Source organism: Copadichromis virginalis, linkage group LG2 (genome assembly GCF_057382275.1).
Source record: "Copadichromis virginalis isolate Kocher_CV1m ecotype Utaka linkage group LG2, C_Virginalis_male_GT1.1, whole genome shotgun sequence".
Taxonomy (NCBI): domain Eukaryota; kingdom Metazoa; phylum Chordata; class Actinopteri; order Cichliformes; family Cichlidae; genus Copadichromis; species Copadichromis virginalis.
Genome location: NC_140619.1, coordinates 25,047,707 through 25,062,202, shown reverse-complemented (window position 1 = coordinate 25,062,202; position 14,496 = coordinate 25,047,707). Strand labels below are relative to the sequence as shown.

The 14,496-nt window shown below is 38.6% G+C and overlaps 1 protein-coding gene across 1 annotated transcript; it reads right to left on the bottom strand.

The window, feature by feature from the left end:
- Nucleotides 1–107: 107 nt before the first annotated feature.
- On the bottom strand, nt 108–3,442 carry il12ba (interleukin 12Ba). The gene is made up of 9 exons (XM_085475016.1): nt 3,394–3,442; nt 2,661–2,744; nt 2,080–2,164; nt 1,703–1,990; nt 1,510–1,612; nt 1,008–1,237; nt 758–921; nt 488–609; nt 108–244 (listed from the first exon to the last, which is right to left on the bottom strand). Exons 3-9 carry the CDS (start codon nt 2,162–2,164, stop codon nt 193–195), a joined length of 1,044 nt encoding a protein of 347 aa, XP_085331142.1. The 5' UTR covers nt 2,661–2,744; nt 3,394–3,442; the 3' UTR covers nt 108–192.
- Nucleotides 3,443–14,496: the final 11,054 nt, after the last annotated feature.

Genomic DNA, 14,496 nt, shown 5'->3' with positions numbered 1-14,496 from the left:
TGTGTTAATTTGATTGGTAGCTTATATTTGGTTTCACCAATATTATGCAACAGACAGGTGACAAAAAGTCCAAGCTTAGCAAAACTCAACTTTATTTACTTGCACAATTAGAAATTACAAAAAAAAAAAATAATAATAAAAAAAAAAATTATTCTGTAAAATAAATATATAAAGTGCCACGATTCTCCTCTTTTATATTCGTTTGTTCAGGTGCTTGTTCCTCTTCTTCCTGTGGTTCCTCAGCCTGTAAACAGAAAAGAAATAAAAGAATCATTTGGCACTGTGACAGACTGAAGTTTAAGGCTCAAAAACACACCACAGCCATCGGTGAGTTATGTAAAAAGTGGAAATGACAAGGCCAAGAGACAACACGCAGTCGGCACTCTGACATGTGATCACAACCTATGGGGAAAAACGTGTGGCTTGCAAGATTTACAGAAGAAACGGATGCCGAGTGTCCCATGTTACAGTACTGAGTGGCACCAACCTTTTATGGCTCCACTCGCTCCATTGTGAGAAAGAGAAAGCATCTTTTGCTCTGACGCACACAGCCTTAGCCCTTTGCTTCACTTTGAACTGAAAAGTGTCTGTAGAGTGGAGTGTCAAAGCCTGAAATTAAAAAAAACAAACAAAAAAACCCCCAACGCATTTATACATGTACCCTTCATGCACTGTATCATATCAATTAACACATATGGTGTATCATTATATTCATTTCTTCCTCTGGAAATATTTACAGTCTGTAAATGGCACTTACTTGATAGTTGTTGCAAGGGTTGTCACAGCTCTCACAACCATCCTTGAGCTGTGCAATCTGGAAGGTGAGAGGGAAGTAGGAGTAGGGGCTGCTCCAGGAGCTCGGGTAACTCCACTGTATCACTGTGGTGTTGACTTGAGCAATCTCCACCTTGTCAGGTTTCACTGTTTAAGACGGAAGCAAAACACCAGAGTAAGACCAAAACAATGAAAAGCCATAAAAGAGGAAGCTTCCTCCAAAGAATTCTCACCAATCTCTGACAAGTAAAAGCGCTGAAAATATTCCTCCAACAGAAAGTGCTGGCTCAACACGAACACAGTGACGCAGATCTGCTTGCTCTCCTCGGCGTAAGGGCAATGCTGTTTGTCCAGGCAGGAGATCCTGTTGTCGCTCAAGGTACAGCTGAAGTTGCCGTAACCTGAGGAGCACGTCCACTGGCCGCTGGTATCGACAGAGCACTTTGCGTTGCTGTCAGGAACACTGTAGAAATGCATGTTTTTTTAACTTTTCTAGTCAAGTGGTTGTACAAGATTCTCATGGACAAACATTTGCAGCTGTATTATTATTATCATATCTTTTTTAAACATGGAATACGGTTCCCTGTACATGACCTTTAAAAATCACAAACATGTTTCCTTTCATAACTGGGCGTTTATGGATGTCTTTCTGCAATCTCAGCTCCTACATGATGACTTATTGTTGTTATTGGTGAGCAGAACCGAAAGGGTTTCAGCAGTACAACGTGCGCTTACCGATGAGCTTTGATAAATGCTACTCTGCCACTGCGGCTGCTGTGCCAGGTCCAGGAGCAGTAGAACTCGCCGCTGTAATTTTGAGCCGTGCACTTGAGATAATCTAACAAGACGATTCAGAGAGCACAAGACAAATACTTTAAAATGTATCCAGTTTTCTCAGCTGTATAATTTGTGTCAAATTTGCACACACCTTCGTCAGTTTTCACTAGTATCTTCCGCCTTTTGCTCTTATCTTCTTTGATGAGAACAATAGTATGATTGAGAAGAGATCCATCCTCACTGTGGCAGGTGTAGTTGCCCCCCCCTAAGCTTTCCTCTAGCTGCACTCGATATGAGTTTCCCCTCTGAGCTTGATCTATTCCATTCTTCTTCCAAAAGATTTCTTGGCTCTGGTTGGCACTCCCAATGAGCTCCTCTGGCGACTCCATACACAACAGGTTCTGCTCAGCCAAAGTGCCATCCACCTCCAAAACCAGAACTATCGGGAGACAGATTCACATTCAAGGGATTGAAAAGAATCAATCATTTAAACTTAGGGTGACAGATTCTCCCAACTATCAAACTTACTGTTGGGCAACAGAGTCCAGTGCTTTGGATTCTGGTAACTGATTTGGAAAACTGCACAGATGATGCTGAAAGCAAACCACTTCATCTGAGTGAAAAAAAAAGACAGAACAGGGAGGTAATCATGAAAAATCAATAAAAATTGGAAGAAGAGGGCACAAAGGAAGTCAGTAAAAATGCAATAAAAGTAGTACAGGCTCTTGGATGCACATGCTTAAAGACATTACACCTGTATTTACAAATGGCAGTAAAGCTGCACTTGTAATAACCCACTGCAATAGCAGAAATGCACTGCCATCAACTCTGATCAGTGTCCAACTGCCTGAATAAATAAATAATAAGATTAGATAAATAAAGTCATAACACACTCTGTGGAAAGAGAAGTTGATATTAACGGCAGCATTTGTGATGCTAAAAGGAATCAGTCAACTCAAAGAGCTTAAATATTAAACAAGCCACACCTACTTCTATAATACTTGTGCAATTTATAACCACTCTTATTTTGTATTATTACGTCATTATTTAACATTAACCTTTTTTGTTTTTAAGATATATATCAACAGATTTGTAAAGAACAACCTTACCTTGTCAGTACCTTCCACGCTTAACGAAGATCCTGTTATTTTGGGTGCCTTTTATCGCTGATGGCCAAATTTCCCCTCGTCGTGCTGATGGAGGGGAAAAAGTCCAGAGGAAATTCGCTTTCCCTGCGTCCAAATAAACAAACCTATATACCCATTCATTACTCACTCCCAGTCGTGTCTCATTGAACAAAGCAGTAACAGGTACGATGCACCTTAAACATCAATCAGTGTGAATGTGTCGGTAGTTGTAAGCGTGTGTAACCTTTATTTATTATCATCTTGTCTTTGCTAGCACCGTTAATCGTAGCTCCTGCTCGTTTGCTGCTCGCGAAAGTTTCACTTTCAGTTTTGGCGCCTCATCTGCGGCATTAAAACACTTCCCAGCACCCCCCGCTTGACCTTTTTTTTTTATAATAAAACCAAATTTGAACCCTAACTTTTTCACTTTTTAAAAACAAAACAAAAAAACCCCTCCTTAGTCACATACAAATACACAATTGTAATATTTTCCCTCAAAAAAACCGAAGTTTTATTAGCTAATCTATGAATTAACGCAAGCAGAAGTACATAAGCTGCATGATGACAAAATGTCATTGTCACAGGGAGCCTGTGATCTCCAATCATCCCGCAGTGCCTTTAATCTAACTGCTGTATATTTCGCAAACAGACTATTTTAAAATCCATGGAAAAAGTTGCATAGTATTTTAAGATTTGTGTCTACTTTGTTTCTCACCTCCCCTCCAGACTACACCTGACCTCCAGCTAGCAAAAGCCATTTCTGGCCTCCTTTTATGGTAAAGTTCCTGGGAGGGAATGTGCCAAGTGTAGGATGAAGGAGGGGTGGCATTTGGTGAGGTTAAAGAATCTGTTGGTTTTAAACATTTGCAGAATTGAGGCATTTTCTAAAAATATTTTTGCTAATGTTCCAACTGTTAACTTATCATCATTATATTTGAATGACAGATTGAGCGTTATTAATTTATTTAATCCTTAAGTGGTATTTAACTGCTATTTCAACGAGTGGGAGGCCACTCTCTTGGAGGGGCAGTATGGTAGGTCATGATGTAGGTGGCCCATAGTGTCAGAGGCCCTTGTTAAAGGGGGTTTGCCCATGAAGTACAATGCTGTTTCAATTTTGTTAGGATGATCTTTAAATGGAAATGTTATCTTTTTCCTTTAAACTTTTCTAATTTATTTTGCTTTAGTTGGCTGCACTGTATATATAACAATGTGAAAGAACTAATAAAAAGACCTCATTATCAACCTTCTGAACAACTTTTTTCTGCCTCCACCCTAACAGTCGTCTTATGTCACCTTGACGACAAATACAAAAGTTAGGTTTATAGGGGGAAGAAAAAGCTGCTCTCATGTCTGACAAATACTCATCCTAAAGTGGGCTTCTGTTCTCCCTCATGTTTGTGTCCTCCCTTGCAGTCTGTTCTTGTGTCAAAGATGTGATTTTCCTGGGTTTGTTATTCATGTTATTTTTGTGCTTTAGTTTACTTTAATAAAACCACCTAATAGTTTATTCCTCGTGTTTTGGGTCCTGCATTTGCAAGACACACAGCCACTGTGACACTATGCCAGTTTTAAAGAAATGCATTGAAAGTATTATTATTTTAAATATTGAAGCTGTGATAAGGGAAAAAGACTGAATGAACTCAAATGTGGGACTTAGAATATAAGTTAAGTTTATTTACAAGCAGGAAATGTGCAAAACTCTTTGTTTAGTGCAAGCTTAGCTCCACAAAACAACAATCTAATGAAGATAATTGCTGTCACCAAACTCTCTCCCAAAGTACACCAGGATTTCTTGTACAGGAGTTGGAAGATGGACAAAAACAAAGCCAAATGTTCAGACAGGAGCTGATTATGGGGTGTTAGTTCAGCAATCATGTCCTGAATGAAAGTCTTCCCTCCTTTTGAGCAGAGGCAGTGTAATTTGAAGATGACGCACAAGTGTGCTTAGTAATGCCATACAAATGGTGGGAATCCCAAAATGACTGGAGTCCTCGCCCATGTCTCCTGACATCCATGATCCTTCTTACAATAGACAGGCCCACTTTCAATGAGGTCAGAAGGCAACAGGAACTCAATCTCCTATGTAAGAGAAGCAAAATCAGAGGATGAAAACTGACAGGTCTGGTCTTATATTCTAGGATCAGGATCTGTAAGTGATAACTAAGTTAAAAAGGGTAAAGAACAGAGTCCACCCAGTTTGCCAGACATTGAGGTGTTTGGCTGCTTTGAGGTAGGTGAGGTTTTTATGATCTGTCCAAAGAATGAAAGGATGCTCAGTGCCCACCAACCTGTGTATCCACTTTTCCAGGGCCAGTTCAGTTTCCCTATAAAGAGCTGTTGGTCACAGACATCACAGTTATGTTCTGCTGGGGAGAAACAATGAGAAAAGGAAATTTGGATGCGGTGATGAGGTGAAACGAGTGTAAGGAAGGTGATAAAAGTTAGCAAAACTTATTGGAGCTGTTTCTGGGTGGACTGATCGGGCCAGTCGACTACTGCCTGCACCTTGGCCAGGTCAGTGTTGATTCAATGATGTCAATGATGTGGCGTAGGAAAGAAACGGGATAAACATAAAATTCACATTTCTTTCCCTTAATAAAGAATTTGTTCTGAAGGATTTTTGGTGGACCTAACAGAGCTATTGTAAACAAAACAATTTAAGTAGAATTGGAAGACTGTAGGTGTGTTATTGAGGCCACATGGCATTACTGGAAACTTGAAACTGAGCTAGGTGAATGTCGAAAGCAGCCTTCCAGTTCACTCTTTGATTGGGACAAAGTGATAGGTGTTGTACAGGTCAGGTTTTAATGAACACGGTAGCAACAGGTTGAAAGGAAGGACAATATAGGGTGTGGGGGTGAGATGGGTTAGGCCAAGTTGCATGGGTTGGCCTCATTCATTGTCTTATTTGCGGCATAGCATAGTTTGCTTCTCTGTGGAAACTCCACCAGAGCTGGGAACTCTCCAATGCAATGCACCCTGAGAATTGTGACCCATGGGCACCAATACTCCCATATGTGATCATCAATCGTGATACACATCAAAATAAGTAATTCCAAAGAGGCAGAGAGTTCTTATGATGCAAACTCAGTCCCCATATTGTGTCATAAACCATGCAAAAATCCAATCTGAAAGGATTTTCCTCACATCTGAGGTAAGGCTGCTATTTAACATGGTTAAACATCCTGCTTCAACTGCAAGAATCTAAAAATCAGTGGATCAATCTGCAAAACTTCTCTTATCTTGGTGAAGTGAAAACAGTCTATGCCTTGTTGAAAAAACTTCTGAACTTGGAAAGAAAATCCACATATGACAGGTCAGGGTGAGAATTTAGGACCACCTGTGCCCACTGCAGCATGCGTTCTTGTAATAGTTCTACAAGAAAATGCGAGCTTAGCACTGTCAGATGAATAGGCATGGCTCTGCTACCTAAATGCCAGAAAACACTGAGTGAAGACGCCACCACTTTTCTCCAACTCACCAGAGAAGACTTGTCGTAAGCTGAGGTGGAGAAACAGTAGCAACAGAGGAAGAACTGGGATTTGATTGGGGTGAAACTGGGTTAGACATTGGTGAACTCGGCCTTTGGAGCATGGCATCCTGTTATCCAGAGATGTGTTGCAGTATTTGTTCATGTCTTTCCAATTGAGCTTCATGTTGAACAAAAGAACGTTGGACAACTGAATCCATTTCTGTGGCCCGATCGTTCTGTCAGGGGCATGGACTCTTAGAGAAAAGTTCAGTTTACTTACAAGCAGGAAATGTGCAACAATATCTGCGTTTAGTGCTTGCTTGGGTCTACAAAAAAACAACAGTCATGCAAACAGGTCTTCCCTCTGTTTAAGTAGAGTCAGAGGAAACAGACATAATGTTTCTCTTGATCACACTGTGATGTCTTGCACTTAGATGTGCTTATGAAGTGTTTTCATATTATAAAAAGACTAAGAGCTCAGTCACCAGTTATCTAGAATATAGGTGACTAGAACAGCCATCAGTGCCATTGGTTTAAATGACAGGTACCTGGTTTGTTACAGTGAGCCTTTGAGAATTCTTCCTGGGAAGTGTGGTTTCAATGTAAGTGAATAGGGCTAAAATTCAAAGCACTTTTTCTGTGCAATAAAGCATCAGAGCTTCCACAGTGGTCCCCTTACATTCATATACAGGACCGTAATACACTAAGGAGCATTTTTATTAAGTTATCAAAGTTGGCCTATCCAGGATTAATTTTAAGTATAGTTTGGAACATGTCATGGCTCAGAACAGATTTCCTCTATCATGTCTAAGGTTACAGTAGAAACATATAAAGAAGGAACCTCTTTCTGTCATGTGAACTTATATTGGCCAATACTGGTTCTTTTTGGATAAAAAAATTCAAAACAGTACAAGAAGTGAACAATAAGGGAATCTGGTTACATTCTTCCTCTGCAAAACAATAATGAACATTAAACATATTTTGAATGGCTGTTGCTACTGCCAGGCTAATTCCTGCAATTTACAGCCTCATCATCAGTACTTCCAAATTCCCCTTCCTTTGGCCACACTATTTCCTCATACCAAGTGAATCGAACTGCAACTTTGTATTCTCTGCTGTTAACGTGTCTGTACCCTCTTGTCTTTAAATTTGTCAGATAATTGTACTGTATTATTAATGTGGCTAAACAGCTAAAACTTAATCTACATTAAACCTAGCTGAAGTAAATGGTAAGAAAAATAGAACCAGCAATTTTGAACCTCTAAGCAAATAGTTTTTAAATAGCTTCTTCATATAGTAAACTGCATGCCAAAAATCAGATGCACTAATCCTTTTAACCTTGTGTAACCACAGTCCAATTCAGCAATCAATATTAGGGTTATTTATTTATTTATTGCAGTAATCAAAGATAAGTAACTTATTTTAGATTTGATTTCTATGTTCTGAAATAACTGTGCATGCTGACGTTTTTCTGAAACCAGCAGCATGCATGTTTTAGCACACTGAGACCAAGCTACAAAAACGATCCACTTGCCTGAACCTGATGGCATCATAGTTTTAGCACAGGAAGGAGCATAGGTCATCATTTTGGAGGCCCAAGCAAACCATGGCACACCTGGATCACAAAATGATTTTCAACGGTCCACAAGCCTTCTTACTCAAATCACTTTGATTTCTATTTCCTTGGAAACAAGGAATAATTTGGATCCATTTCCCCCTTGAGATGTAATTTTTCAATGATGGTCCATATATGGATAGGCGTTGGTGCTTCTTGGCACTTTCAGGTATCAGGGGAGGCATCTACTGTACTCACATTTCTTCCCAAGGCCTCAGACAAAAATACTTAGGTAGCCTCAAGCACTGTGTCGCTGACATTCATATTATTAAACCCAGTCCTTGCACATTCCCATTGAAGACATGATTCGTCATTTGCTCTCAGCTGTAGTTGTTTTGGATCATACTTGTAGCTGGAATATTTTTGACATGACAGGCTGCTCTGCTATGTGCATGTATGTCAGGTGACAAAACATTTGATGTTTGTGCATTCCGATGGTGAAAGAGTTGAACCACAGCAACTTTTCAGTAAGAAGCAATTGTGTATGTAGATTTATTTTTTAACAAATGTAATGCAACAAAAGCGAAATACACTAAATCTGGAGAACCTATTCATTAGTATTTCCAGGACCAAACACTACATTAGCTCACCATTTATTGTTATGTCACTGTGATGTCATGACTTGCTAACCTGTTGGGCATGCCCAACCTGTTTTCCTAATAGGTTAGGTATCCCACTTCTATGCGAGGCTTATTTGTGGTACAGAAATTTCTCTCAGACGTCACAGAGAGCAGTCAAGTAATGACATAATATCTACTGTAACAAAATCTTCAAATGGAAACTGAAACAAATTAAAAGACACTTCCTGGTTTCAGGGGGAAACCAGGGAGTCAGAATGAAACCGGGTAGCTGGGGATTAAAAAAGAGGAGAACAAAAAAATGAACAGCCCCCAACACACATGCACACACATGCACATTCACTCACACACATACACACACAGTATTAGTTTTAAAACAACTACCTTCTTTCTTTAGCAATTGAGAAGTTGGACTTGTCCAAATTGTGATTTACCCATCTCTTGGTCTGTGACCTGTGTAAATCAGGTCCTGAAGAATAACAGTTTTATTGTACTTGATGGGGTTTCAATAGCTCTCCCTGTACTTTCCTGTGGAGAATCTGTACATTCTTGCTTTGTTTACATTCATCATAGCCATCATGATTTGTTTAGTCACCGGGAGGGACCCAGCCGCTGACTGACTTGACAAAACGAAACCCCAATCAGAGAAAATAGGCAGCAACCTAATTCAAACATTTCTATGGAAACAAGTCTACAGTTTCAGTAGCTGTAACTGCAGACATTGTATGATGGCATTATTAAGATGTTCTGTTCACATAGTGTATGGCTGTAAGACATGTTGGCTTAGTGAGATTTCATTACAGCTAAATCAGGAAAAAATGCCGCCTGATCATTTCCTAATCTGGAACAATGGGAGCTTGACAGCTTTATGATGTTGTAAATGTTTCCTGAAGACAGCATTTACAACATCTTTACAATATTCACTTCTCTAACCCATTCATCTAACTCGTAAATAGCCAACACAACAATCACAGCATGAATGTGATGACAAGGGTTAGTGACGTATGTTATTGGGCAGGGAAGGCCTGCGTGACTGAAAATTCAGTGGTTTCAATGGTTTGGCAGACAGAATAGCCCAGGTTGAACAGCCTCATCTTTGTGTAACCTTCTGTTTAGTGTCAGGGAGAAACGTGCAGACAATAACTGTTGGTGGTTGAATTTACTTTAAAAAGTTCTCTTTTGTGTATGATATACAAAGAATTCTGAAATCAAACCGACAGGGTTAAAAAAAAATCATCTCGGTCAATGAAATTTTTTTTGTGTGTGTAGTTTAGTGAGAAAATCTGCCAAAGAAAATCTGCCAGAGAATAATCTGCGATGGGTGTGATTCATATAGAGAAACTGCATTAAACTATTTTTTTTACTGTGGCTTCTATTCTTCTGTAAATGTTAAAAGAGGAATCTGGTTATAAACTTACCATAAAAATAACCCTTTTTGTGTACTATTTATTTGCAACCACTAGATGTCCCCAGAGGGCCACAGGCGTTCAGCCTCCAAATTTAAACTTGTTTAAGAAGTTAAAGCAACCTAACATTCAGAAAGGCCACATATTAAATCTCTGTGGTTTGATCAGTTATGCCCTCAATACAATGCAAGCAACATTAGTCCATCACTAATACTGTGGCTCAACGTTTTTCCACCATGGATTGGGATTTAATTGAGTAAGACTGGTGTTCTTGCTCAAATCTCATAACTTGCGCTGCAGCTGTTAAGAATTACACAGCTGGGAGAGACTCTCTGTATAAGCCTGTGATCTGTGGCTGTGTGCTGGAATGTGGCCTCAGCCCATAACAGCTGGAATGAAATCAGTGCAATGATCTCATTTGCGAGGGATGGAAAGTAGGAAAACAAAGGGGGAAAGGAGAAGACCGTAATGACCTAATCTGTGTGGTAGAAAAACGCGAGGAACAGAGTGGACAGACGTATAGAGAAGCCACCTTATTTAAACCGCTTTCTTTTTGCCCAGAGTTCTTTGTATTTCTGAGTACAAACAACTGCCTTGGTGGCGATCAATTCGTTTAGGTACGTTTTCTGGAAATGAAAGCAAATTTTCTATTTTTCTATTAGTAGGAAGATCGATCCGTGCACACATTCATGGGGTCAAGGAGCTCAGTGACTGAAAATGTCAAGTTGCTCTTTAAAACAGAAAAACACTCATTACCAAAATTGTAGCAGTTAGAAAAAGTCAAACTTTAAAATGAAGACATTCCAACACGGAGATAGTATTAAAGTGATTAAAGACAGCAAGCTTACTTTAATCTCTCAAACTGTACCGTACTTGACTCTTTGCATCCTGTTCACTCCTACTGTTGTTTGATCCTGAGGATATACAAAAGGTCAAATTTTTTTAACGTGTCAAGTATCTACATAACCTTTAGTGGGCCATTACGCTGTACCAGAGGTATGTCGTCATGTATTTGGATTGTCCATCATCTGCATGAACAGTGAGGCCAAAGAAAAACTACCTTTAGATTACGGAAAAAAGTGAAGTGTGAATGGAGCATGTGCTGATGTTTCTGACGATGTATCCAGGCTACCTTGTACCAGTAGTAATTGGTATAACTGGGATTGATGGACTGTTCAAACACCCCTTTATTAAGATTTTTGTAGTTTTACCCCACTCTTTGTGACATTGTGATCCTCCTTCATAGATCTTCTCAGATCTGTTATCATCCACTGCTTGCGGTAAAAATCATTTCCGCTTCTGTTTTAATATCCGTGTTGACAAAACTCCCACTCATTTGCCACAGAGTTTCTAAACATATTTAATTAATCTGTTTTACAACACCACATGTTCTTCAGTCTACACTTAATCACAGGCATATTTTGGACCAAGCATTTACCAAGGGCATGTGTATTGGCCTCATAAATTTTGTTGACTTCTGCATATCTGATCACTGTTTTTATTTGATAGTAATTTCCAAAGGGTAAACAAGGGTTTCAAAATATGCTTGCGCTTTTGAAAGCAAGTGGGTTGAAATTTTAACCTAATTTTGGTAGCAACAGCATACTAAGTGTTTTCAGCTTAGTTTCTGCATCCACTTTAGATTCGGTTGCACATTTTAAAGTGTAGGATACTCTGGGCACTCTGGATCAATTATGACATTTGCACTCATAGAAAAGAATGACGAGTGAAACTGAGGTGGGGGAAGATTAGGCTTTAGGCACATTATTAATGTCAATTTGTTTGTTTTTTTATATAATAAGTGCTGTGAAACTTCAGCTTCATACATCATAGTAGTTTTCAAGATATATATTCTTTGAAAACTGATCTGTTGACCTAGTTTCATTTTCATTGAAAACTGAGGCAATGTTTGAACATGAATATCCTGAAGACTATTAAAGATAAACGCCTGAAATCTTCACTGGTTTTTCTTATCATAAAAAAAAGTTCAACAGTCATGTAAATGACCATAATTGAGCAATGTTAATAAAAAACAACTACAGATAATTTCTGAATGGTATAAAGTTGATTTATAAAATGAAGATGGTACCTAATTATAACCTAGAAAATAATTTTGTTTAATATGTGAATATTTTTCCTTTTCGAAACCTACGTAACTCCATCTAAAACAATTTGCATTTTTGATAACTTTTGATGTATCCATTCCAAATTACAGAATCTGGTTCGGTTTGATGATATAAAAAAAGACCAGGGAAATTTTCAGGCTTTTATCTTTAATAATCTCTGAGAACATTCAATGTGCCAAACTAAGGGACTGAAAGTGCCATTGATGGACCAGTTAAAAAAAACATCTTTATGTTCTGACATACAATTTTTATGCAACTTGGAGATGGTCAAGCAGAAAGTTTGGTTAATTTGACATGAAATGACCCAAGTGAGAAGTGCAAACTTCAGTGCATGCTTCATCCCTGTTTTAATTCAGACTTATTAACACAGTTTTGCACTCTTTTGTTTTTACACTAAAGTCTTTCAAATCGTTCATGTTTCAATCAGTGTAAGCTATCTGTTGAGGAATATTCAAAATATTTTTTAGTATATTGAGTTTTAAACCAGTCTCCTTAAATGAGCCCAAACACCCCTTAAGCCCTGTGAAGGCTTGCCATATTTTTGTGTGAAGTAATGGATAATTAACGGTTCTTTATCCTTTGGCTGTGTCCCAAGATTTTTCAAGACTGTGTAATCACTCATTCAAGAAACTGGCCTCGAGCCATCTGAATGTAACAACTCATAGTTATAAAACTTTTTTTTATCAGACTTTAGTCATGTTATAGACAGCAGCTGCAAAGTGTTTTTGTCCTTATATGACAATATAAAAGTTGTGTTTTTTTCCACTCATGAGTCCACGCTACCTCTCACTGATTTCTGGAGTTCCTCAGGGTTTATGGTAAGGACTCATTTTATTTTAACCCTATATGGCACCACTTTACACTTTATACCACCAAATTACATTAAACCGACAGGTAAAAGTTATATTTATATCTATAATAATGCATCTTCTTATGTTATTATTGTCAAAAAATGACAATGAATATGTGCCCCCTAGTATTTCTTTCCCTGCCCCTTATTATTTGATGTTAATCAAAGAAAAAAACACTAAGAAGGTTGCCATGTCATGTTGCTACCATGTCTCCAACCTCATATCCAAACAATGTGTTTTAGTGACACATAACTTTCATTCTTGCTTTTATTTCTTCATTGCTGGGCTGTTATAATAGCTATTATTTCATTTCTGTTTTTTAGAATCCCTATTGTAGCAAAAAAACATCAACCAAGAAAAGTGAATATCAAATTTCAGTTTTTGCTAGAGGTTTCTTCCTGTTAATAGGGAGTTTTTCTTTCCCACTGTCACCAAGTGCTTGCTCATAGCTGGGTCATCTCTCTGTATTATTGGGGTCTTTACCCTAATACTAGGGTAAAAGGGCAGGGTATTTACCTTATAATATAAAGGGCCTTGAGGCAATCGCTGTTGTGATTTTGCGCTGTATAAATAAAACTGGACAGAATTTAATTGAATGGCCCTAGACCTGCTCAAGATTCATTTCAGTCCTGATTTAAATATTAGACTAAAACAATTAAAGCCATAGGATCTTTAACAAATGTGCTGTTATTTTTCTATGAGTGTACAGTCCCAGATCATCAGGCAGGAATCTGTTGAAGGTCCTCAACTTACCAGGGGTGTCGAACTCCAGGCCTCGAGGGCCGGTGTCCTGCAGGTTTTAGATCTCACCCTGGGTCAACACACCTGAATCAAATGGTTAGTTCATTAGCAGGCATCTGGAGAACTTCAAGACATGTTGAGGAGGTAATTTAGCCATTTGAATCAGCTGTGTTGGATCAAGGACACATCTAAAACATGCAGGACACTGGCCCTCGAGGCCTGGAGTTCGACACCTGTGACTTAGACTAAAAGACTGCAAAAAGATGCACACCCTGATTTCACAAATTGGTTCACTGACAAAAAACATTCTCTGAATCCACAATGCAATCAGAAAACTTTTGACTCAATAAGTTTTACTTATTTTAAAGGGGAATAAACGCCAACACCCCTCCCTTCACCACAGTTAATAAAAGTTCAGAGAGTTCATCTTTTGGTACAGATGAAACTGTATTAATGAAACGAACGTTCCACGGTCGTACAATCTCTATAGTCCTCTCTCAGGAAAATGGGTTGTGCTGCACCGTTTATCACCTTCTCTCAGAAGAACACAGTCAGTGAGGGGTAGCCTGCTGGAGAGCAGGGGTAGGTGGGGGATTTTCTCGACATTGTATCACCTTTTGCCAGACTGCATATAAACCATCTCTTTAAACACAACAGTAAGTCACTTTATTAAAGTTTTGGATGGATTTTGACATAAAAAACTTGTTAGAGAATAAAATGTCTATCAAATAGCTCTATGGTTTGGTTTTACAAAGAGGCCTTTTGTGTGTTTTCTTTTCTTTTTTTCTTTTTTAGTCCTAAGATTCAAGCAATGATTATCTCAACAGACAAGAGAGGAGGAAGGGGACAATCAATTTGAAGAATACAGTAATTCCACAAAATGTTTGGGACATTGATTTTTTTCCCCATTGTGTATTTTTTGAAGCAAGACATAATTATGGGGAACATCACATTGACATCTTTGTCACAAAGGCAGGAGGAAGAGGTGTTCATTATCCCAAGATTGATATCTTATAAAATACTTAA

Bases quoted from the DNA above. Each gene is read 5' to 3' on its own strand.
- il12ba (XM_085475016.1), bottom strand. From the start codon at position 2,164: ATGAAGTGGTTTGCTTTCAGCATCATCTGTGCAGTTTTCCAAATCAGT. The intron at 1,991-2,079 runs GTAAGTTTGATA...GTCTCCCGATAG, and splicing joins CTGGACTCTGTTGCCCAACA to TTCTGGTTTTGGAGGTGGAT. The intron at 610-757 runs GTAAGTGCCATT...TTTTAATTTCAG, and splicing joins ACCCTTGCAACAACTATCAA to GCTTTGACACTCCACTCTAC.